At 51.7% G+C, this 21,384-nt stretch overlaps 1 protein-coding gene across 4 annotated transcripts; it reads left to right on the top strand.

Moving 5' to 3' along the window:
* The first annotated feature begins 7,263 nt into the window (after positions 1-7,263).
* FKBP5 (FKBP prolyl isomerase 5) lies at positions 7,264-21,126 on the top strand. 4 transcript variants are annotated; one of them, XM_058039721.1, is made up of 11 exons: positions 7,264-8,224; positions 10,682-10,799; positions 11,620-11,764; positions 11,968-12,110; positions 12,980-13,094; positions 15,696-15,852; positions 16,295-16,385; positions 17,133-17,216; positions 17,642-17,827; positions 18,585-18,824; positions 19,999-21,126. In XM_058039721.1, exons 1-11 carry the CDS (start codon positions 8,214-8,216, stop codon positions 20,104-20,106), a joined length of 1,398 nt encoding a protein of 465 aa, XP_057895704.1. In that variant the 5' UTR covers positions 7,264-8,213; the 3' UTR covers positions 20,107-21,126. The 4 variants fall into 4 exon arrangements, with proteins under 4 accessions (XP_057895704.1, XP_057895703.1, XP_057895705.1 ...); XM_058039720.1 differs by having other exon boundaries at positions 10,652-10,799; XM_058039722.1 differs by lacking the exon at positions 7,264-8,224 and adding an exon at positions 8,242-8,342.
* The last annotated feature ends 258 nt before the right edge of the window (positions 21,127-21,384 follow it).

Raw genomic sequence — 21,384 nt, 5'->3', positions numbered from 1 at the left:
TCCCCCCTCTGGCCTTTCCTCAGGAACATCTGAGGGGAATGAGGGCAATGTCCCATTTCTGTATTTGAGGGGAATGTCCCATTTCATACAGAAAGCGCCTCCTCAGCTGCTCTGCATCCCCGGGCTCCACAGTCCCCATGCCAAGGAGGTGCTCTTGCCCCGCTGCCCCTTGTCCCCATGTCCCCATGTCCGTCCGTCCCTGCCGGGAGCTGCACCTCCAGCCGGTGGCAAGGACACGGTGTTCTGCCGTTCTGCTGTTGTGCTGCTCCGCTGTTCTCCGCCGCCTGTTGTGCAAGCCCTGGCTGCGCCTCCCGTAAACACAGAGCTGCTTCCCACGACCACAGCCCCGCTCCTGCCCCGCTGCCCACCCTGTGCCAGCCCAAACGGGGGTCCCGAGGGGTACACGCACCATGGGGTGAGGGTGGGCAAAGCCGCAGCGCTTCCAGGCTCCCAAAAACGCTGCTTTGATCCCCAAAACGGGCAATGGTGGGCTGCGTTCTGGGAGGAGGGATGGGTTTGATCTCCGGGAAGGATCCCTGCCCCCAGGACCGTGGGTTTGTGCTGCCACACGCGAAAGGAAACTGAGAGAAAAGAGAAAAGCCACTTCCTCCACTCTTGAGAGATCCACTGATGTGGCTCCTCGTGGCTCAGCCAAGGTGCAGGGACTCCTCTCCTCCCCACGCTCTCCAGGCAGATTAACGCTGGTTATTTTTAGCAGAAGACAAGGATGAATAAAAATATCCCCCTGCTTTATTTTAATGATTTTTTTATCTCTCTCTCTCTGTTTCAGGAAGGCTGCTCTCACCTCACACGAGGTGCTGGGGAGCAGGTGCCTTGGCTTTGCTCCCTGCTCGCAGGCTTCCCCCAAGGCTCTCTGTCCTTTCGGGGCTGGGGCAGGACATGTGTGGCCAGCTGGAGGGCCAGGGGGAACAGGCAGTACCCCTGGCAGGCGTCACAAAGCCAGACAGGATTATTTATGGAACAGATTTCCTCCAGGTTGTGTTACAGGGCTGGGGGTGAGCGGGGCAGACCCCAGCACTGGGTGAGTGAGGGTTTAGGGCAGCTCCCCACCCAAGAAAGCAGAGTGACCGCAGGGGTCTGGCACTGGCAGAGCAGGGATTTGGAAGATGCCTTTTATTTTCTAAAAAAACAACCCTGATCTTTATTTCCATGCATTTTTGGGGGTGCTTTCTATGCAAACAAAAAAAAAAAAAAATTACCATTTTTGTAGTACAAGGACAAACCAGGCTGAACCCCCTCACTCATTGCTGCCATTGGTCCCATGGGGTTTTTCAGGGTTTTGGTGTTATCTCAGGGGCCTGATGGAATTATGCTGTGGGTTTTCCTGGTATTACAAACCCACAATATTTTAATTTTGTTTTGTATATGAATATTTAAAGCCCTTGGAAATTTAAAGCCGGGAGGGAAATGTTTGAAACCAGATGCAAGATTCACCAGGGTTGAAAATTAAATGCCATGAAAACAACTTTTTGTTTTCCTTTTCTAAAGCAGGCTTTAATTTTCACTCTGTATTTCTGATGAGTGACACCAGTGTCTAAATTACAGCTGGGAAATCAAACTCAGCTATAGAGCAGACCTGTGAGAGAGCACCCACCAATGCAGCGCTGCCTCCAGCCTGGCCCTGAAGGTTTTATTGGATCAACCTGTGGGAATGAGGGTGCAGGTTGGGAGCTGTGGGCGCTCATTACAACACAAACCTGGTAAAAAATGACCACTTTATAAAAACAGAGATGTCCCAATTTAAATCTGCCCCCAAATTTTGTTGTCTCTATTGGCTCAGGTGCTGCAGCAATGAGCAGGGATGAGATGTTTAATCACAAAAGCTCTGATTTCTAATCTCGGGGGGGATATTCTTGACAAAAATCTCAATTCTTTTATCCCGAACTGGAACATTTCTGTGTGTTCCAGCAGCGCTGTGTCCGCCAAACCCACAGCTCTGTCCCCAGCCTTGAGGCAATATTTCACTCTTCAGCGCGGTGTTTGCTGCAACCCCCGGAGGGGCTGCGAGGGATTGGGCTGACCTTGGGGAGCCGGGGACACCTCGGGGTTTGGGGGGTCCTTGCGGGGGTCGCACGAAGCCGCGGGGTTGGGGACAGACAGTGAGGAGCCCTGCACTGCATGGGGCTGAGCCCCGGGGCATGGCACGGGTCAAACAGCCCGGGGCGCTTCCCGGGGCAGGGCTGTCCCCGTCCCCTGTCCCATTTCCCTGTCCCCTGTCCCTGCCCCGGTCCCCCGTACCCCGTCCTCTGTACCCCATCCCCTCTCCCCGTTCCCTGTCCCTCGTTTTCTGTTCCCCATCTCCTGTGCCCTGTTCCCGTCTCTGTCTCCTGTCTCTGTCCCCGTTCCCTGCCCCTGTCCCCATCCCTGTTCCCTGTCCCCCGTCCCCTTTCCCTCTCCCTGTCCCCCGTCCCACGTCCCCGTCCCATGTCCCCCTCCCCTATTCCCTGTCCCCCGTCCCCTATTCCCGGTCCCTTGTCCCGGTCCCTTGTCCCGGTCCCTTGTCCCCGTTCCTGTCCCCGCTCCCTCCCGGCCCCGCCGGTGCCACCCGAGCGAGCGCGCGGGCACAGCGCTCTGATTTGCATATCCCCTCCTCTGCAGCCAATAGCAAGGCGCGAACTGGAGACGGGCAGGCGGCGCAGCCAATGAGACGCGGGCAGGGCGGGGCCGAGGCGCGGGGCGGGGCGGCCGGGCCGGGCGGGCGCGCTGGGCACTCGGAGCCGGGCGGCGGCGGCGGCAGCGGCGGCGACAGCGGCGGCCACAGGTGGGACCGCGGGCCGGAGAGCGCCGTGAGCGGCGCTGAGCCCCCGCCACGCCCCGTGCGGGGCTGCGGCACCGCCGGGGGTCAGGCGGTGCGGGAGCGTGCGGCGGTGCGGGGCTGGGACGTGCCGGGGACACGCGGGGACACCGAGCGGGGAAGGGGCGCTGGGGAAGGGGATGGTGGCGCCCGCGGGGCGGGGGTGGCAGCGGGGTTTGTGTTCCCGCCGTGGGGAGTTCCCGTGGGGATGCTCCGGTGCATCCCGGGCCGCTCCGGTGCCGGTGCTGCCCAGGCGGGTTCCGCTGCTCCGGCCCCATCCGAGGCTCCCGGAGCGCTTCTCCCGACAGCACCGGGCACAGCGAGCCCGCAGGGTGCGTGCATCACCGCACACAGCAGGTAGAAGCGGCTGCACAAGGTAAATGTAATTTTTTTTAAAAGTTTCTGCCGTTTCCCCTCCTCTCCGGGCGTAAAAACTCTTGCAGAGGTTCTGTTGTTAAAAGGCACTTTGGAGCGAGCCTGCTCTTCCCAGGAAACTCTGTTTGACACGATGGGATGTAGAAGCTTGTGGGAGATGGGTCTGACATCGGGGTGTCCCCAGAATGCAGCTCCAAATCTGCACTGAATTTCTGCCCCCACCGGTGCAAATAATAATAATAAAAAAAAAATATAATGGAAAGGTTCCAAAGCTGTCCCGAGTTTCTGCCCCCGCCGGTGCAAATAATAAAAGTACCCTTAAAAATAAAATATAATGGAAAGGCTCCAAAGCTGCACCGAATTTCTGCAAATAATAAAAGTACCCTTAAAAACAAAAGTACCCTTAAAAAAGAAGCCAGGAGCTGATACTTTATGGCTTTAAATATAGAGTTCAAACAGTGTCTCACCCTAATGAGCTATTAAACTTCAGGTGGGTTTGAGGGCGTCGCTGGGATACCAAAGCCAACCTGGGAATTGGCATTGAAAGTTTAAAAAAGTTGAAAGCATAAATTGCTGCTTCCTTTAAAACATCAGCAAGCTGCCTCCCTCCTGCCTCCTCCCCTGTCCTGTTGAAGGGCTGGGGAGAAGAAAATCATTAAATATGTCTGGCAGAGCCTGTATCTGGATTTTTTTGTTTATTTTTTTAAAAATAAATGCAAATAACCTCATCTTCCCAAGGCTGTGTTTGGGCAGCACACGCTTCAGTCATGTTGGGGTCCTTTCCCAGCACTGTTAGAGCACCTTCCTGCTGGGATGAACCAAAAAATAAGGACAATTCCTGAGCAAAAAGCAAACTGCATCCCTCAGGAACATCACTGCCGCGTGGTTACGCGTGTTTTAATTAATTACCTGCCTGCAGAAGGAGAAAGTTTGCTGGAAGGTTTGAGATGCTTGGCACCAAGACCTCCTCGGGCTGGCTGCAGCTCCCAGGCTGGCTCAGGGGGAAAATATTTTGTAAATGGCTTGAAAAATGCTTTGTCCTCGGGTAGTTCTCATTTTATACTATTTTATATCAATTTTATTTTACAGTCACTCTCAGTTACGTGAATTTATATAAAGTTGTTGCAGCCCCTTGAGGGAGCTGTGAAACTCCTCCTGATCCTGTGCACATTACAGGGAGATAGATATTACTTAGCAAGGATTTTTTTTATTATTATTATTTTAGTGCTCTGTGCTTGTGGGTGTAAAGCAGTGGCCACGAGTGCTCTAACGTACAAGTTGTTCATGTAACTTGTTTTTCATGGAGCTGACAGGCTTTTTCCATAACTAGTAATTGTGATTAGTAAGGATTTCTGATTTTGCAAGCGAGCGCGTTGGAAAATGAGGAAAATAATCGTAAAGTGAGGAGTCAGGAGCTGTGAGGGACTGCAGTTAAATCCTCCTCTACCTGCAGTGCCCCATCTTTGTAAATAGCAGTATTCCTCTTAGATGGAAAAATAATTGTCCTTAGATGGGAAAACATTATTATTGCAAGTACTTTTTTATTTACATTACATAAAATGAGCCTGACAAGGAGCATCATTCCTGGGCGGCGCCACCATCCCAAAAAGGAGCTCAGGTGTGATGCAGCCTCACTCCCCAGCCCAGGTGCTGCCCACCAGGTGTGTGTCAGAGCTGTCCCCACCCTGTGGTGGCAGGGGGTGCAGCATTGTCCCCAAATCTGAGCTGTCCCCTGCCCCTCACAGCCGTGGCACTGCCACCCCAGTTTGTCCCCTTGTGATGCTTCTCCAAGAATTCCTCCCTTGGCCCCAGAGCAGGCTGGTTTCACTGGGAATGGCCCGGAATAATTTGGCATTTATGGTGCAGCTGGTGCTGGGTTATTTCTGGGTGCTGAGCTGGGGATTCCCCCCTGGGGATGCTCCAGGTGCTGCTCAGCCCTCGTTTGTGGGGATAAATCATCAAAGCCAGCATTTCCCCCTGCCAGGGCTCACAAATTGCTTGGAGAAACCCCCAAATCTGAGCACTGAGATGCTTCTACAAACAAACAAAAAAAAAATTAAATAAATCCAAGTTTAATTGCCCCATTTATCCCGGAGAAAAGGCTAAATTAAAACGGAATTGGCAAACAAGGAGTTTCTTGTTTATTTCTGTTTAGTGTTTATTTTAGTCTCCCCCCAAACTGTCACTTGAAATTGAATTTGCTCAGCACTGCTGTAGCTGCTGCCAGTGGAGGGCTTGGGCTTCCCTTGCTGTGCTCTGTGGGGAGGGAAACTTCACATTTACCAGCCAGAGGTGCAATATTTAATTCCCAAAAGCCTGGCTGGTCTGTTGTCCCTGCTTGTTTTGACACAACTGGAAGGACCTCGCTCGTTTTTGGTGGCAGAAAACCCAGGGAGAGGGTGCCAGGGAGTGGGTAGTGGGATGTCAAGTGCTTTCTCACATTTTACAGATGGTTTATATAACCTGCTTGGCTATATTATTATTTTTTTTCCCCTTGTCCAGTTACATAATCCCAATTTATGAAAGCTTTGGGAGGTCGCATTCCCCACTGCTTCATGCCTATATGTTACTGCCTCTGAGCTTGTTAGGGTGCCAGGTATCTCCCAGGAAGCTCAGGCTGGTGTGGAACAGCTCTTTACACCCTCATTATTCCCATATTTCCTGGATTATTTTGTTTTACCATCTGTTTTATCATTTGTTTTTGCCATCACCAGGAGCTGTGCCGGCCCCGCAGGAGCAGGGTGGGTGCAGGCTGCTGCCTCTCCCTGCTGATGCAGAGCAGAGACTTTGGGCATTCCTGGTTTTTCCAGTGTTTTGAGGATCTGTTCTGTGATTTTTGTGGTGGAAGCAGCTGAAATCCTTGCTGGGGACAGGTAGGAAAGGAGCAGCAGAGCATCCCTGTGTAAAATCCTCAGCCTCATCCTGCCCCTGGCGCCTTAACTCCTGGGGACAGCAGCTACCCATTTACGTCTGTGGGTTTTGTGGGATTTTCCCTGGTGTAAGCTTATCCTTCAAAATAAGGGAGGAGAAAAGAAAATGCTGCTTTTTTTGAATTCCCTTTGACATGAAAGTGGAGGGTGTTGTGCCTGAAGGAGATGCACCACAGGCTGCTCACCAGAGACCTCAGAGCAGCTTCATCCCTCTGATTTTGTTTTTTTATTTTGAAGTGACCTGGGAAAACCAAGCAAGCATTTCCTTGCTAGAAAACCAGCAGAAGAGCCAGATAATTTTTAATGGGTTTATATTGTGAACTGGGGGGGGGTGAAACCACTCCTCTCTGAAAGCCTTTTGTGTGCTGCTGGCACGGGCCCGCTCACCTCGCCCCAGGGGATGCAGAGACACTGAACCCATCCTGCTTTTGCCTGGGATATTTATTCTGGCAGGGTTACTGACCCATCCTGCTCACTTGCTCCTCTCTCTGCAGCTGAGGAACAGCCTCTTACCCCACATAGGTTTAAAAAAAAAAATCAATTAGTTATGACTTGAACCTTAAATAAAACCATTTCAGAGGCTTCAAAATATCCGCCAGGCAGAATGGTGCAGCCAGAGTGATGGGAACAGAAGTGAGCTGCACTCAGGAGTTTTCTATCCTCTTAATTGTTTTAAAACCTTCCCCTGATGGTGCTTTTGTGCTCATGGGCAGATACCTCATGGTCCTTGGGGGCTGCATCCCTCTCTGAGGTGTCCCCAAGGTGTGGTGCCAGTGTTTGGTACCAGGGTCTCCACATCGTTCACCCTGGATGCAGGAAAACAGGGATTGTGCTGTGGTCTCTGGTGAATCAGGGCTCACCCCGGGTGCCATGGGGGCAATCCCAGCAGCTCTGTTTGCATTTTGGTTTTTTGTTGGAACAGGAGCTGCCGTGCCTGGCCCGCCGGGGTGTTGGCCGCTTGCACAACGTGCAGGGTGGGAAGTAAATTGATCCATGGGAGCTCTGGGTTGGTGAACAATGGGTTCAATTTTATGGCTTCCCTGTTTGTTTTGAAGGAGGTGGAGAAAGTGGCCAGGATTTAAAAAAAAAAAAAAAAAAAAAAAAAAAATTAATTGTGATCTATGAGTGTGAAAAATGGCACTCAATGTCCAGGTGTGTCCTTCTGTGTTGGGATGCAGCTGAGGCTTATGTGGAGCTGCTTGTCCATCTTAGGAACGTCATGTTTTGTTAGAAATCCCGATTTTAACTCATGACCATCACCTTCCTTGGCCTCTGCTCAGCAGGCTGGCCTTGAGGTGTCTTAAAACACCCTCATCCAGGAAAAATCACTGCTCTGGTGTGTCCTCTCCTCTGCACAGGCACAGCTTGCTCAGCAAGAAGGGATTTTATTAGGAAAAAAGCAGTTTGTGATGGAAGGGGAAGCAATCCACTGTGGGACAGTGGAGAGAGAGACAGCAGCTGCACTAATTGGGTTATTCTTCATTATCAGTCTGTGCTGGGGGATGCCTGTGCAGCTTGAGGGGCTGGGATTTGGGGTGATGATCACCAGGATCCAGGGCCCCACATCTCCCTGCTGTTCTTTCAGATTTGTTTTTTTTAAAGCCTGACCTTTGCGTTTTCAAGAAACTCCCTCCTGTGTTGCAATCTGAGCTTTTAGGGCTGCTGTGGTGCTGTGGAAGTGAAAGTGCTTTGTGCTACGTGGGTCTGAAAAAACAAACCCCGGAGCAGCCAACTCTTCTTATTTTCTCGTCCTGTTAATTTTCATCCCAGTGCAGCAGTTGGGCAGGATATAGCCTTGATTTATTTTTTGTAAAGCTGATGGTGAGATGCTGTTTTGTGGAAACAGGGAGTCAAAACAGGTTTTGGCCATAGTCTTCATCACCCATTTCTGACCACGATGGGGCATGATCTGTGGCTCCAAACTGCTCTGTTCTCCCTTCTTCTTCTGAAATCCTGTTTTAGAATAAAAAAGCATATGTGGTTTTTTAATATTTTTTCCTTTTTGTCCCCTCCCTGTTCTCACCAGGTATTTCCCCCGCTGTGTCTCTGCGCCTGGACTCTCCCTGCACCTCCAAACCTTCCCCAAGGGTTGCATGGTGGCAAGGTGAGACCCCTCAGAGCCCTGCCCAGCCCTGCTGCTGTTCCCCATCCCCTTCCCCTCCTGGGAGCCTCTGGGAGGGATCTGCAGCATGAAGTTTCCATTTGGAGCTGGCAGATTCCCGGTACGCCGATTTCTAGGAATCGGGGCTGGGGATGGATGGTGAAACCCTAGCATGTGTGATACCTGTCTGTCCTCAGCCCAGGGTCAGACAGCTGCATCCCATTCTCCCCTCTGCATTTCCAGCTGTTCCTCAGTGTTGGGAGGCAGCAGCACCTGTGTGGAGAGGGAATTGTTAAATTTAAAGGATCGTTTTTATTTATTTCTGTGCTTTTCTGACCCATCTGTGTTTATATCCCAGGGAAATGAGCAGTGTGGATGTTCAGAGGAGGGAGGATGGTTTGTCCTGGCTTCGTTTACAGATTTACAACATTAATCTTGTGGGTAGCAGCAGCAACGGGAAAGCAGGATCTGCTTGGGGTGTCAGAATCTCCCAGGGGCTTTTGCACAGAGTAATTAATTAATTAATGCCCTCCCTGTATCCAGATACACAAACAAGAAGATTCAGGCTCTGACACCACCAGCAAGCTGGCTGTGCTCGGTGACATCCCTGCCTGCTCTCTATTTAAACCTCAGGGAGTAGCAGATATTTTTCTTTTTTTTTTTTTGCCCTACAACTGTTTGTTTCAAATTAATTGTGATTTTGGCCCCCGGCCAGCCTCCTCCTGTCGCTCCAAATGGGAGAGATAAGTGGGAGCAGTGCACTCTTTGCTCTAACCTACTTGGAGCCGTTGTTGCTGCACGGGGGAGCCGGGAGCTCTTTCCTAACTCGGGCCACATCTCCAGGGCTGGCTCCTGGGGGCTCTTTCCTAACGAGGGCCACATCTCCACATCTCCAGGGCTGGCTCCTGTGGGCTCCTTCCCTCCCAGGGCTGCTGACGCAGAGCTCTCCCCTCCCGCCCGCCTTGGCCAGCTTCCCTGGATGACTCCTCTAATTGCTTACGTAGAAAAATAATGAGAAGGATGCGTAGGGTGTATTTTTAGATGTCTCTTGGTGGGATTTAGCAACTGGCAAGCCGGAGCCAGCGCCTCCCTGTCCGTCTCCTGCATCCCAGCCGTGGCTGCTTGGTGGAGCTGGGCAGGTTCTGTCCCCATGAGGGGGTGATGCTTGGGCAAGCTTTGCTGCTTTTTGGGCTCCTCCTGGTCCTGCTGGGTGGGTTATGGATGATGTGGCCCTGGTGCTGCAGGGGATCTGTGCTGGGAGCTGGTGCCATGCCTGTGCTGGGATGGGCACCACCTCCTCCTCCTCCTCACTCCTCTCCAAGAGGAAGGCTGTGGTGGCTTGGAGAGCATCCCAGCACCCCCATCATTGAATCATGGGATGGTTTGCCTTGGGAGGAAGCTTTAAAGGCCATCTAGTCCAGTCCCCCACCATGATTAGGGGCACCTTCCACTAGACCACGCTGCTCACCCAAATGTTCCTGGGAATGGGGCACCCATCACCCTTTTAGGTGACCACTGCTTCACCACCACATCATCAAACATTTCTCCCAAAGCAACCCATGGCATATTTTCCAATAAACACCTGAGAGATAATGGGTCTCGCCACATGTTGCTTTGCTTTTTAAATGCTTTTTTTTAAAAAGATGACCCCATCTGAAGCCCCAGCAGCGCAGAGCAAAGGGAGCAGAATCCCATAAAATACCACCCGAAAGGCTGTGATAATTGAGCCCTGCAACAAGTAGTTCCCTTATTTTTCTCTTTGCTTCTTCCATTTCAGGGCTCTTTGTGTCTCAGTGGCTTCCTGTGCTGGGAGGGCCGGGCTCCAGTCCTTCCCTTTCCACCCGGGTGCGAGGAAAGCAATTCTCTTCTCGCAGCGCGACTTATCTCTCCTCGGAGCTGAAAACATCCTTTCTTTGCTCTTTTTGAGTCCCCCAAATGAACGGTTTCTCCTGCTGGTTAACATCAGCTTCCACCAGCTGAAGACTGTGGGAAAGTTTCACAATTACAGTGGCTTTAATAGATCTGGTTTATGTCTTAAAAATCCCATCGCTTTCTAATTCTCCGTCACATGTTTCCTTGATGATGTGTCGCCCAGCAGTGCAGCTACCAAAATAGCCCCATAGTCTGAAGGAAATCATCAGGAAATATGTTTCTGAAACTGTAGGCAATTCTTTTTTTCACCAGGAACCATTGGAAAAAGTCTGTGTTCAATGGAAAACGTGGCTTTTCTGGCACCTTGGCTGCTTGTGTGGTGACATTTGGGAGCACAGTGCTCCAGCAGTTTGCCCAAAAATCCCCCATTTTGCTATGAATTTTCTCTTCATCCACCCAAATAGCTGGGATTCTTTTGGTGTTGGGCTTGCTTTAATTTTTGGGGAAAATGCTTTTTTTGTGCGTTGTGTTTCCATGCAGGGTGACAAACCCTGCCAGGCTGACGGGGCTTGTGCTGTGTCCCCCCAGGTCCAAGGAGACCATGACCACTGATGAGGCCACCAAGAGTGAAGGGGAGGTGCAGGCAGCAGCTCTGGCTGAGCGTGGGGAGGACATCACCCCATCCAAGGACCGAGGGGTTCTGAAGGTGAGGGGGATCTGCGTTGTCCTGCCCTCCTGCCCTTTGGGGTGCAGGTCACCCCAGCCCTCAGGGCCACAGCTCCAGGGCTCTAGGGTCGAGTTCTTTCATTTCCAAGGCAAAGAGGATGAGCAAAGGAGAATGGAGTGGTGGTTGAGGCTGGTGGGCCTGGGCTGCTCCGTGAATTTCACTGCTATTGTGTTCCTAATCAGATTATTAGCTGTAAATCCACAAAGCATTTCTGTGTGTGACTCACAAACATTAGAAAGAGCACATTACTGAGGTCATCCAGTCTGCTCCACAGCCCCTTTTTCATATTCAGGGCCGTTTCTGGATAGTTCTGCTCCTCAGCACTTACACTTCTCCACTTGAATAGGACCTTTCCTCCAAGAATAGCATCCTCCCCTGCTCCATCCTCAGCTCGAGAACTGCTTGTTCCCGGCTGCAGCCTGCAGAAAAAAGTGTTGACAAGGAGTGAGTAGTGAGCTGACACACCCCTGTGAGTAAAATGTGTATGGACAGAGTGAGTGGAGCTGTGCTCACTGCAGGTTTGGAGCCGTGCTGTTTATCCAGTCCCAGTGTGGACTGGTCTCTGCTCCCAGCCCAGTCCAGCGCCACTGCTGTTGGCTCCACTTTGAGATTTGTTTTTAGGAGCTGATGACGGGCAAATTTAGGGGCAAATTGAGTAGCTCCCCGCTGTTACTCAGGGCAGCACTGGGGTCTATATGTGTATATGTATTTTTTTTTTATGTAAATGCCTGTGTGTGTATCTCCCTCCCTTTCCATATGCATCCACGGCCCCAGCTCACGGGTGGTTTCTCTCTCTCAGATCATTAAGAGACCTGGGAGTGAGGATGAGTGTCCCATGATTGGGGACAAGGTCTATGTGCACTACAAAGGGAAATTGGCCAACGGGAAGAAGTTCGACTCCAGCCGCGATCGGAACGAGCCCTTCATCTTCAGCCTGGGCAAGGGTGAGCTGCTCCAGGGGATGCTGGAGGGTGGGATCAGCCCGGGATCACCCCTGAACCTGCTGCAGGACAGCTGGACAGCATCAGCCCTGCCTTAGGTCCCTGCTGGATGTGGGGTTGTTTTGTTTTGGGTACATCCTTGCTGGGTTTGTTGCTGAGTTGCTGCTTGCTCCCTCCCTCCTGCCTGACACCTGCCTTCCTCCCAGGTCAGGTCATCAAGGCATGGGACATTGGGGTGGCCACCATGAAGAAGGGAGAGATCTGCTACCTGCTCTGCAAACCTGAGTACGCCTACGGCTCTGCTGGCAGTGCCCCCAAAATCCCCTCCAATGCCACCCTCTTCTTTGAGGCAAGTAATGCTGGTGAGCCTGCCAGCTCCCTCCCTTTCTGCCTTGCCAGCCAGCTCAGAAATAATAATAAAAAAAAAATATTATTAATAATAATGATAAAAAAACAAAGCCCAAACAACAAAAAAATCCACAACAAGAAAAAAAAAAAACCCAAAAAAACAACAAGCCAACTTGGATTCCTGAAACGTGTCCCTCTGCTCCAGGAACTGCTGCCAGGGCTTTCTCAGAAATGTGTGTCTGAGCTGGAAGGCTGGGACTGAAACTCCAGTTTAGCAGAATCCTGGTGCTGGGGCAGGGAGTGGGCAGATTCCTGGTTTCAACATGCACAAGGGAAGGAGAAAGCAGCTGGGAAACGCCTGCAGGTGCTAGAAAACCATTAGTGCTGAGGGGTGGTAGGAAAGGTAAGGGCTTGGCACTGAGGGCTCCCTGGGCAGGGCTCTTTGGGACATGGAAGGAGGAGAGAGTCTGTCCTAAATTAAGGTTCAGGCCTTCCAAGTGTGGACTAAGCTGAGGTTCAGAGCTGATCCCATCACAGGATGAAAGGGAAGCTCCTGCTCGCTCTGGGGGATTTTCACAGCATCAGCTGTGTTGTACCCTTACAGGTTCAATAAACTTATTTTTGCTGTTACTTTGTGCTATGCTTCAGGTACTGGATGTGTCCCAGATTCTAATAAATCCTGTGTATTATGCTGTGGTTTTTGGATCTGGGTTTTTATGGGCAACTTCTGCTCGTCAGCTGAAAGGAGAATTAGCTGGCTTGCTTCTCCAGCCAGGGGATGAACTGCTGCTTTGTGGCTCTCTGTTGTTTTTCTCTTCTCCTTTCCCCTTCCCTGCTCTCTGCCCACTTTTTCCCTTTATTATTTTTTAGGTCGAGCTGCTTGACTTCAAGGGCGAGGACTTGTTTGAGGATGGAGGGATCATCCGGAGGATCAAGAGGAAGGGGGAAGGTTACTCCAACCCCAATGAAGGAGCTACAGTGGAGAGTGAGTGCTGGTCCCTGTGGGACAGGCAGGGCTCAGTCCTGAGCTGATCCCTGCCCTGAGCAGTGACATGGGTGCAGTGACATCCATCCAGGGCCAGGTGGGCTGGAGAGCAGCTGGGGATGCTCCTCTGAGATCTTGCTCAGTGTTTTGGACACTCAGCAGTTTCTTTGGCCTCCTCATTCCGCTGTTGATGGTGGTTTTGGGGGTTCCCATCACATTTCTTGCAGAATGGGGCTTTTGCCTTCCCTTACGGCCACAGGGCTGCTGATGGTGGGGGGAAGGAAATTATTACAAGGGGTTTGCTGAGGCTGGGGTGGTCTCAGCTGATGTGGGAGGATGAGGAGCTCACATCCCATTGGACTGTCCCTCTTGTGGTCCCATCTCTGGAGCAGACATTTCGTGGGGCTGGACAGGGGAGGGCAGACTGAGATTTAGGTTTTTTTCCTTTCTAAGAACTGCTCAGACACACACACAGGGCTTGCTCCATATGGGACACATTTACTTTCATTTCTTAATTCCAGAGCTCCTGTACACAAAGATCCTAAAGTCCCTTTATCAACTGAGAAATTGAATCTGAGCTGTGAGAGCTTACCAAGCTCGCAGCTTTAAGTGGATGGTTCTTCTAGCCTGACTCTCTTTTAGGGAAAAATGAGATTTTAACTCAAATTCCACTGTCTGAGCAGTGGTCACTGTTCTGGGGGTGGCACAGCAGTCCATGGTTTACCTCAGCCGTGTAGTTTGGGAGGTGCTGGAATAAAGCTGGGATAAATCACTCTTCCAGGAGCAAGCACCTCCGGGTTTTTATAGGCTTTAAGTTTTACAGACCCTAAATCCCAGCTCTGCTCCCTAAAACCTGTGCTGCAGTTGAAATCTGGCATTCCAGCTTTTGTTACATCCTTTCCCCCCACACCCCTCCTCCTTCTCCGTTTTTAATCTGAGTACAAATTGCTGTCAGCACATCAAGTTCGTGTGCCAGCCGCACTCAGTACACTCTGTTCTCAGCTCTTCAAAAACAAAATCGCTGCAGGCACTGAGAGAACAATAAGTCAGAGCTGCAACCGGAGTGATGTTCCTTCAGTGACTTTTTTTTCTCTGTAATCCAAGAGCGGCTGAACCAGCTGACCCACTCCTGGAAACCCGAGCTGAGATTTTCCCCTCTGCGCTCGCTGTGTTTTCTGTGCAATTAAAACAGGGCAGCGCTATCCTTGGAAGGAAGGATCACAACATCCCCTTGTGCATCCTGTTTTAAAGCGGATCCTCCCATCACCACCGCATTCCACAGGGGATGTGGGACCTGGGGGAGCTGCAGTTCTGCTTTTGGGGTCAGGGATTATGGATCTGTGCTGGCCAGGAACGAGCAGGGAAATGCACGGGGCTGTGGGGTGGCTTACCTGTATTTTAGGCAGGATTTTCCACATTTCCTGTGCCTAAAGAACCAGCCAGCTTGGTTTTTGAGTAGTGCAAGAGCAGAGGTTGTCCCTGGTGGAGGTGGATTTGCTTTTTGTCCTTATGCCAAGCTGGGTGAGCTCTCAGCAGCCTGACTGATGTGGTCACTGAGCACCAGTGATGGATGCAGGATGTGTCCCAGGGACTTCTGAGGGTCTCCCAGGGCAGGGGTTAGGCTCAGATTTCCTTCAGCCCAGGCTGCAGCTCTCCTGTGCAGAGCCCAGACCCTCATGGCTGTTTCTGGTGCCCAGCTTGTCCTGCCCCTTACCTGCCACCACAGCAGGATGCTCAGTGCCCTGCAGCATCTCAGGCTGCATTCTGTTCCCCTCAAACAAAGGTAATCTCATGTCTCTGCAGGCTGCAAAACCTTTAAGAACAGCTGTGAATTTTTCCTCTTACAAAGCTTTTTTGTTGTTGTTGTTTGTTTTAGCTTTTTTTCCCCCCCCAACAATATGTAGGAGTTCCTTGTGAAATTGCTTTTCCTTGATGCCTGCACATGTGTGTATGCCTTTTACCTTGCAAGCAGAATGCAAAGGTTGTAAAAGCGTCCCCAAAGCCTGGAACGTCTTCAGGTTTGCATAAATAAAAGAATAATCTTGCTGTGGAGAGGCAGGCAGGGGTGCCAGGTGCAGAATGTGCCAGGTACCCGGTGTCCGCTCCGCCTGCGCCTCTGCCAGCCGCTGGGGCTGGAACAGCACGGCTCCTGGTTGAAGATTAAAAATAAAAAAGTTTATCTTGTACTTTGAGTTCTCAGAGTCGGGAGAACGTGGCCTTGCTGCGGAGGCAGGAGTCAAGGCAGTATAGCACAGTATAGGGGATTTGTAATCACCGTGATAAACTCTGCGTGGCGCCGTGCCAGGAGCAATATCCAGTTCCAGTAAGGCTTGACTCGTGCACTTGAGTGCGAGGGGAACATATTAGTCACGATGTTTATCTGTTGTTTGGTCCCTGCTTAGACAAGATATGCCTGCCTTGCTTTTCAGCAATGTTCCCAAGGCCTCCCCATCCCTCTCCTCCAGCCCTGGGTCTTCCCTCCTGCAGGCTCTGCTGAGTTTTGGGAGAGATGCTTTATAAAATGCTTTCTAAGACACTTTGGAGCCCGGTTTTCTCCATGGTGATTCTGAGTGCCACCCTGCCCCTCTTTCCCCTCTGCAGTTCACCTGGAGGGGTTCTGTGGTGGCCACAGGTTCGACTGCAAGGACGTGAAGTTTGTGGTGGGCGAAGGGGAGGACCACGACATCCCCATCGGCATTGACAAGGCCCTGGAGAAGATGCAGAGGGGAGAGCACTGCATCCTCTACCTCAGCCCACGGTGAGGAGCATCCCCACAGCGATTCTGAGTGGGTCTCAGCCTCCAGCCCTTGTGGGACATGGTGATCCTGAAAATAGAGCTCTCTGTGAGAGCCTCAGAGGACACCAGCAGGGGTGACCAGTGGCATGTAAACAGGAATATTGAGATGATTTAAAAAAAAAAACAGGTGAAAGGGCTTTAGCCCAGCGCAGTGTCTGAGATGAAAATGTCTCTCTGGAAATGATCAGGGCTGGAGAGAAGCCTGTGTAAAAATATGGCTTTGATGCAGCCAGAAGGGACAATTCCCAATGTATGCACTGTGTATCCACAGGCTCATGGAGAGTAACATCACCTGTCCCCAAAATGCTAGAAAGCCGTGGATGGCAGCCTGGGTGTGCGTTTATGGGTGAGCTCTGCTGAAAATCAGGTTTTCCCCTCTCTGAGTGCCTCCCCTGCCCTGCAGGTACGGCTTTGGCGAGGCTGGGAAGCCAAAATTTGGCATCCAGGGCAACGCAGAGCTGGTGTACGAGGTGACCCTGAAGAGCTTTGAGAAGGTGAGGGCAGAGGTGCTGCTGTCCCTGCCTGGGCTGCAGGAATGTCAGGGCCTGTGCAGCCTCCAGCCTTTGTCCCTGGCGTGGCTGCAGCCCAACCCCTGCTGGAGTGGACACGTCACCGAGGAGCTTCGTGTTCTCAATTTGTTCTTCTCTGTTGGTTTGTTTTATTCTTGTGGCTCAGCTCCAAGGCTGGGTGTCTTATTTGTTCCTAACCTTGTCCTTTTGTACTTTCTTTTTATTTTAATATTATTGTTTCTTCTTCCTTTTTTTTTTTCCCCTCTTCTTTTTCTTTTTTTTTTTTTCTCCTCCTTTTTCTCCTTTTTTCCTTGCTTTTTCTCTTCTTTTCTCCTCTTTTTTTCCTATTTTCTCCTCGTTTTTCCTTTTTTCTACTTTTTTCCTTTTTCTCCTTTTATTTTCTTTCCCTTTTTTCTCCTTTTTTCCTCTCTTTTTTTTTTTTTTTTTTTCCCTGGACTGCACAGATAAACGCTGCTCCATCCAGCCAGCCCTTGGCTGTGCCCATGGGGATGGGATGCAGGAGAAGCCCATGGGATTTTCACATCCCTGGATGGGTCCCCTGCCTGTGCCATCCCTCTGGCCAAAGCAGGGGCAGGACCTGTGTGCGGGCTCTGTGGCACAGCCCTGCTGAGCCCTGGGTGTCACCACGCTGTCCCAGAGGGTGGCACGGTGCTGCTGGGGCAGGGGAGGCTGCCCTGCTCCCCTGGGAGTGCTCCAAGTGTTCCTTTGCAGGCCAAGGAGTCGTGGGAGATGGACACCAAGGAGAAGCTGGAGCAGGCGGCCGTGGTCAAGGAGAAGGGCACCATGTACTTCAAGGTTTGTGAGCTCGGGGGTGGCAGAGGCAGAGCAGGGGAGCTGGGGCTGAGTTTGGCAGCCATCAGTGTCACAGAAGCCATGTGCCCCCAGATAGGGCTGGGGAGGGCGAGTCCTGCCCTCCCTCTGCCTTTTTCTCACTCCTTGGTGCTCCCTGAGATATCTCATCCCTTGCCAGCACTGCCTTGGCTCTGTGTGCTCCCTGCAGAGCAGGGCAGCAGATCAAACCCTGCTGAGGGGCTTTGCATTCCCCTTCCCAGCTGGGGCACCCCAGCTCCCCGCTGTTCTGGCTCAGAATTTCCCACACCTGCTGGTTCTGTAGGAGCTGGGATCCTCCTCCTTGCCTGTATTTACTGAACACCCCACTTGTCACCTGCCCACAGGACACCCCAGGGGCAGCCTGAGCCTCATTTTTTCGCTCCTTTCAGGAAGGCAAGTACCTGCAGGCGGTGATTCAGTACGGGAAGATTGTGTCCTGGCTGGAGATGGAGTATGGCTTGTCTGAGAAGGAGTCCAAAGCCTCGGACTCCTTCCTGCTGGCTGCCTTCCTCAACCTGGCCATGTGCTACCTGAAGCTGCGCGAGTACGCCAAGGCTGTCGAGTGCTGTGACAAGGTAGGGGGGCCCTGCTGCCATCCCTGGGCACCAGAAACTGCTGCCTTTGTGGGCTACCCAAATACAGAGGCCAGACAAAATTAAGGGGATAAAAAGCATTTGTATTTATTGAACGACCTTGATGTACATTTACGGACTGCGCCCCAAAAAATGGACAATGATGGGTCACGAGTTCTCACTTGGCCATTTTCATATTGGGGGTTAATCTTGCAATTACAGCTTCGGGTAATGAAGCAATTTAACCCAAGTTTTCTCCCCCCAACTCACTTTTGTTTCCATATCTTGGGGCCTGAGGCAGTTGAGGTGTCCTTGATTCCAGGCCTGGAGGGGAATTGTTGTGTCTGACCAAAATGGGAGAACAGCAGCTAGCCCTGTACATGGAGTTTAGAATTACATATATTAAAAATATAAAAGCTGAAGTCCTAAGGCATCAGCATGAGCCTGGAGGATGAAGCCTCCTCTTCTCCTGCATGTTCTCATTGGGAGTTTGGTGGAGTTTTTTAAAATTTCTTTTTGTATAAGACGGAATATGCCCGCCACACTCAGGGGTATTTTAAGCAAGGAGAGATAATAAAACTTCACTAATGATCTCCCAGCTGCCGATGGGGATGAGGCAATTTTTGTCGAGCAAGATGCAAGTGCTCTGGAGATTTGAAGCCACCTTGTCCTAAATTTGACAGATGTATTGAGGCTTCAGCTGTGGGGGATCTCTTGGGAGGGCTCAGAGATGTTAACAGAGACCTGTGTGTGTTCCCAGGCTCTGGGGTTGGACCAGGACAATGAGAAAGGCTTGTACAGGAGGGGTGAAGCCAGGTTATTGATGAACGAGTTCGAGCTGGCCAAATGTGACTTTCAAAAAGTGCTGGAAGTGAACCCACAGAACAAAGCAGCGAAATCCCAGATCTCCGTGTGCCAGAAGAAAACCAAGGAGCACAACGAGAGGGACCGCAGGATCTACGCCAACATGTTCACAAAGTTTGCAGAGAGGGATGCAAAGGTGAGTGCTGATCATTTCTGGCCATCCAGGGTTGCGCTGAGGGATGCTCCACAGATGAGAAGAGATGGGTTAAACCAAATTAAATTAGGATGGAGGATGGAGGATGGACAGATTAAATTTTAGGTCAGGATGGGATAGAGCCTGCTGCAGTGGGAAGAAGTGTTTTACTTCTTGGTCTCTCTCATGCAGAGGGTGCCATCAGGTGCTCAATCATCAATAAAAGCATTTGCAGTGTGAGCTCACAGGGGCTGATAAAGGGCTGGAACTGGTGTTTAACTTGGCTGCTCCCAGCCAGTGACTGTTGGTGGTGGCCAGTAAAACGAAGTGTTATTCCATCTCTGGCAGGAGTATTTTGAGACATGATAGTGTGGATTTCCTGAAGCTGGTAAGGCAATACCTGTTCCTGTGCTTGGGTGGAGAGATCGCTGTCTCAGAACAGGCTCTTGTCCAAAATTCCACTGAACAAAACCTGCTGTACTGTAATGAGAGAGGACACAGCTTTGCAAGCCATCTGCATGGGTCATTTTTAGTGTAACCTCTTCTGAAGCAGTGTCTGGAGGTGGAGGCTGCGGATTAAGTGACTGGTGCAGCCCCTGGGGAGCAGGGTGCTGGGGCAAGCAGCTTGGGCAAGGATCAGGGCCAGCTGCTGGCACTGAGCTTGGCTTGTGTGGCCAGCTGTGATGGGCACAGTCACTGCTGGGGCTGGCATAAGGCTGCCCTGAGCCTGAGTGCTGCTCTCCTGCTCCTTCTTGGTGGGCTGCACCCACAGCTTGGTCCCGTATCTCCACTCTGGCACTGCTGCCGTACCTCCTCATCCCTTTTTTCCCTGTCCATCCATCCATCCATCCATCCATCCATCCATCCATCCATCCATCCATCCATCCATCCATCCATCCAGGCTCACTCTGTGTCAGGCCCTGCTTTCAGTGAGGTGCTCCACATCATTCCCAGGGCTCCCACACCCTTTCCAAAAGCTTTAACCTCCACCAGCCACTGAGCCAAGGAAGCAGAACCCACCAGTGGGAGCTGCACTGCTCGATTGGCACAGGGGAGTTGTGGGGGGCAATTTTACCTCTCCCCATCCTGTCTGAGCCTATTCCCAGCACCCCTGCCTCCTGCCTGCCCCTTCCCTCTCCCCTTTCCAGCTCAGTGTGTTTCATTTGCCGTTTGGCAGGAAGCAGCCAGCAAAACTGGGGCGGGAAAAGCAGCGGAGAAGGCGGCGTGCGGAAAAGGACCCAAAGCTGCTGGTGCCGAAGGTGAAGAGGCTGAAGGACATGTATGATGGAGGAGGAGGGGATGGCATAGCCTCCTGCCCGCACTGAGAAAGGTTGCTGCCAAACCTTGGGACTCGCCAGTGTCTCCTTGTAAAGCTTGTTACAGTTTGTGTGATCGTGGAAGCCAAAAGCGCCTCGCCAAGAAAAGCGACCCCGTCCCACCGGCCCGGGTGCTCTGGGGGCAGAGCAGGAGTGGCAGGACACCGTGGGACCACTGCACGTGGAACAAATACCCTTTGGGCAGCAGGGAAAAGAAAAGAAAAGAAACCATGATGATGATGATAAATTAAAACGCTTGGCTCCTGGGAGGTTTCCGCAGACAGCTTTCTCCATCTCCCTGGGCTTTGTGTGTCCGCTCTCAGCACAGCATCCCCCGAGAGGAGCTGGGATGTGGGACGTGCTCCTTGTACCCTGCAGTGCTGCCTCTGGGTGCCCCAGCACAGCCCGGGGACAGGGGTTGGCTCTGTCCCCTGCTGACTCCTTGCCTGTGTCCAAAGGGCAGAGCCAGGATGGGAACCCAATGGCCTCTGTGCAGCCCCTTTAGGGGGTGCAGGGGCATCTTTAGCCTTTAAAGCACTGTTTGGGGCAGGGGGAACACACAGATTTTACCTTCTGGAGGAGCTGGTTCCTGTTTCTTTAGAGAGCAAAAAAGCCTGTCCAGCTTTGCAGGTGCTCAACCCACAGCCTGCACCCCATGCCTTGGCTCCCAGCTTTAAATGGGAGTTTTATTGCTTTTATTGGGATCTGGATGTGGGGAAAATATAAAAGAGCAGGTGGACATGTGGTTCAGAAAGGCAGAGCTGGTGCCACGGGTTTGTCACTGAGCAGCTTTGCCATGGTGAGGGGGTCCTGGGTGCACGGTGTCCCTGCACCAGAGCTGCTGCTGCCTCCTCAGCCATCAGCCCTGTCCATCCTCAAGGGACACTGTCTCTACCCCATGAGAACAGCTTTCCAGTTGTTATTTTTCCTGTCTCTACAATAATACCCCTTTTGGAGCTTGAAAATAAACAACTGAAAGAAAAAGAAAAAATAAATATTACTCTTTCTCTGGATCCTGCTCAGCAAAGGGGGTGGCTGCGGGGAGGATGGGTGGGTGCTCCTTGTGGGGAGATGCCCCAGAAATTGAGGAATTATTGGTATCTCAAATAATTCTCCAATAATGTCTCCAAGAGCTGCTGCTGCCCCTTTTTCTCAGTGCCATTGTTCTCTGGAGAGCCAGCAATGCTTCTTTGGAAGTGCCTGGCTGAGGGATGCTCCTTGGGGGTCTCAGCTGTTTTTCCAGCCTG

The sequence above is a fragment of the Melospiza georgiana genome, chromosome 23 (assembly GCF_028018845.1).
Source record: "Melospiza georgiana isolate bMelGeo1 chromosome 23, bMelGeo1.pri, whole genome shotgun sequence".
Taxonomy (NCBI): domain Eukaryota; kingdom Metazoa; phylum Chordata; class Aves; order Passeriformes; family Passerellidae; genus Melospiza; species Melospiza georgiana.
The sequence above is the reverse complement of the archived record's forward strand: the minus strand, read 5'-3'. Positions and strand labels throughout refer to the sequence as shown.

Excerpts from the sequence above, each read along its gene's own strand:
- FKBP5 (XM_058039719.1), top strand. The coding sequence starts at position 10,602 with ATGCTTTTTTTGTGCGTTGTGTTTCCATGCAGGGTGACAAACCCTGCC. Across the intron at positions 12,111-12,979 it reads ATGCCACCCTCTTCTTTGAG|GTCGAGCTGCTTGACTTCAA; the intron begins GCAAGTAATGCT and ends ATTATTTTTTAG. Across the intron at positions 13,095-15,695 it reads TGAAGGAGCTACAGTGGAGA|TTCACCTGGAGGGGTTCTGT; the intron begins GTGAGTGCTGGT and ends TCCCCTCTGCAG.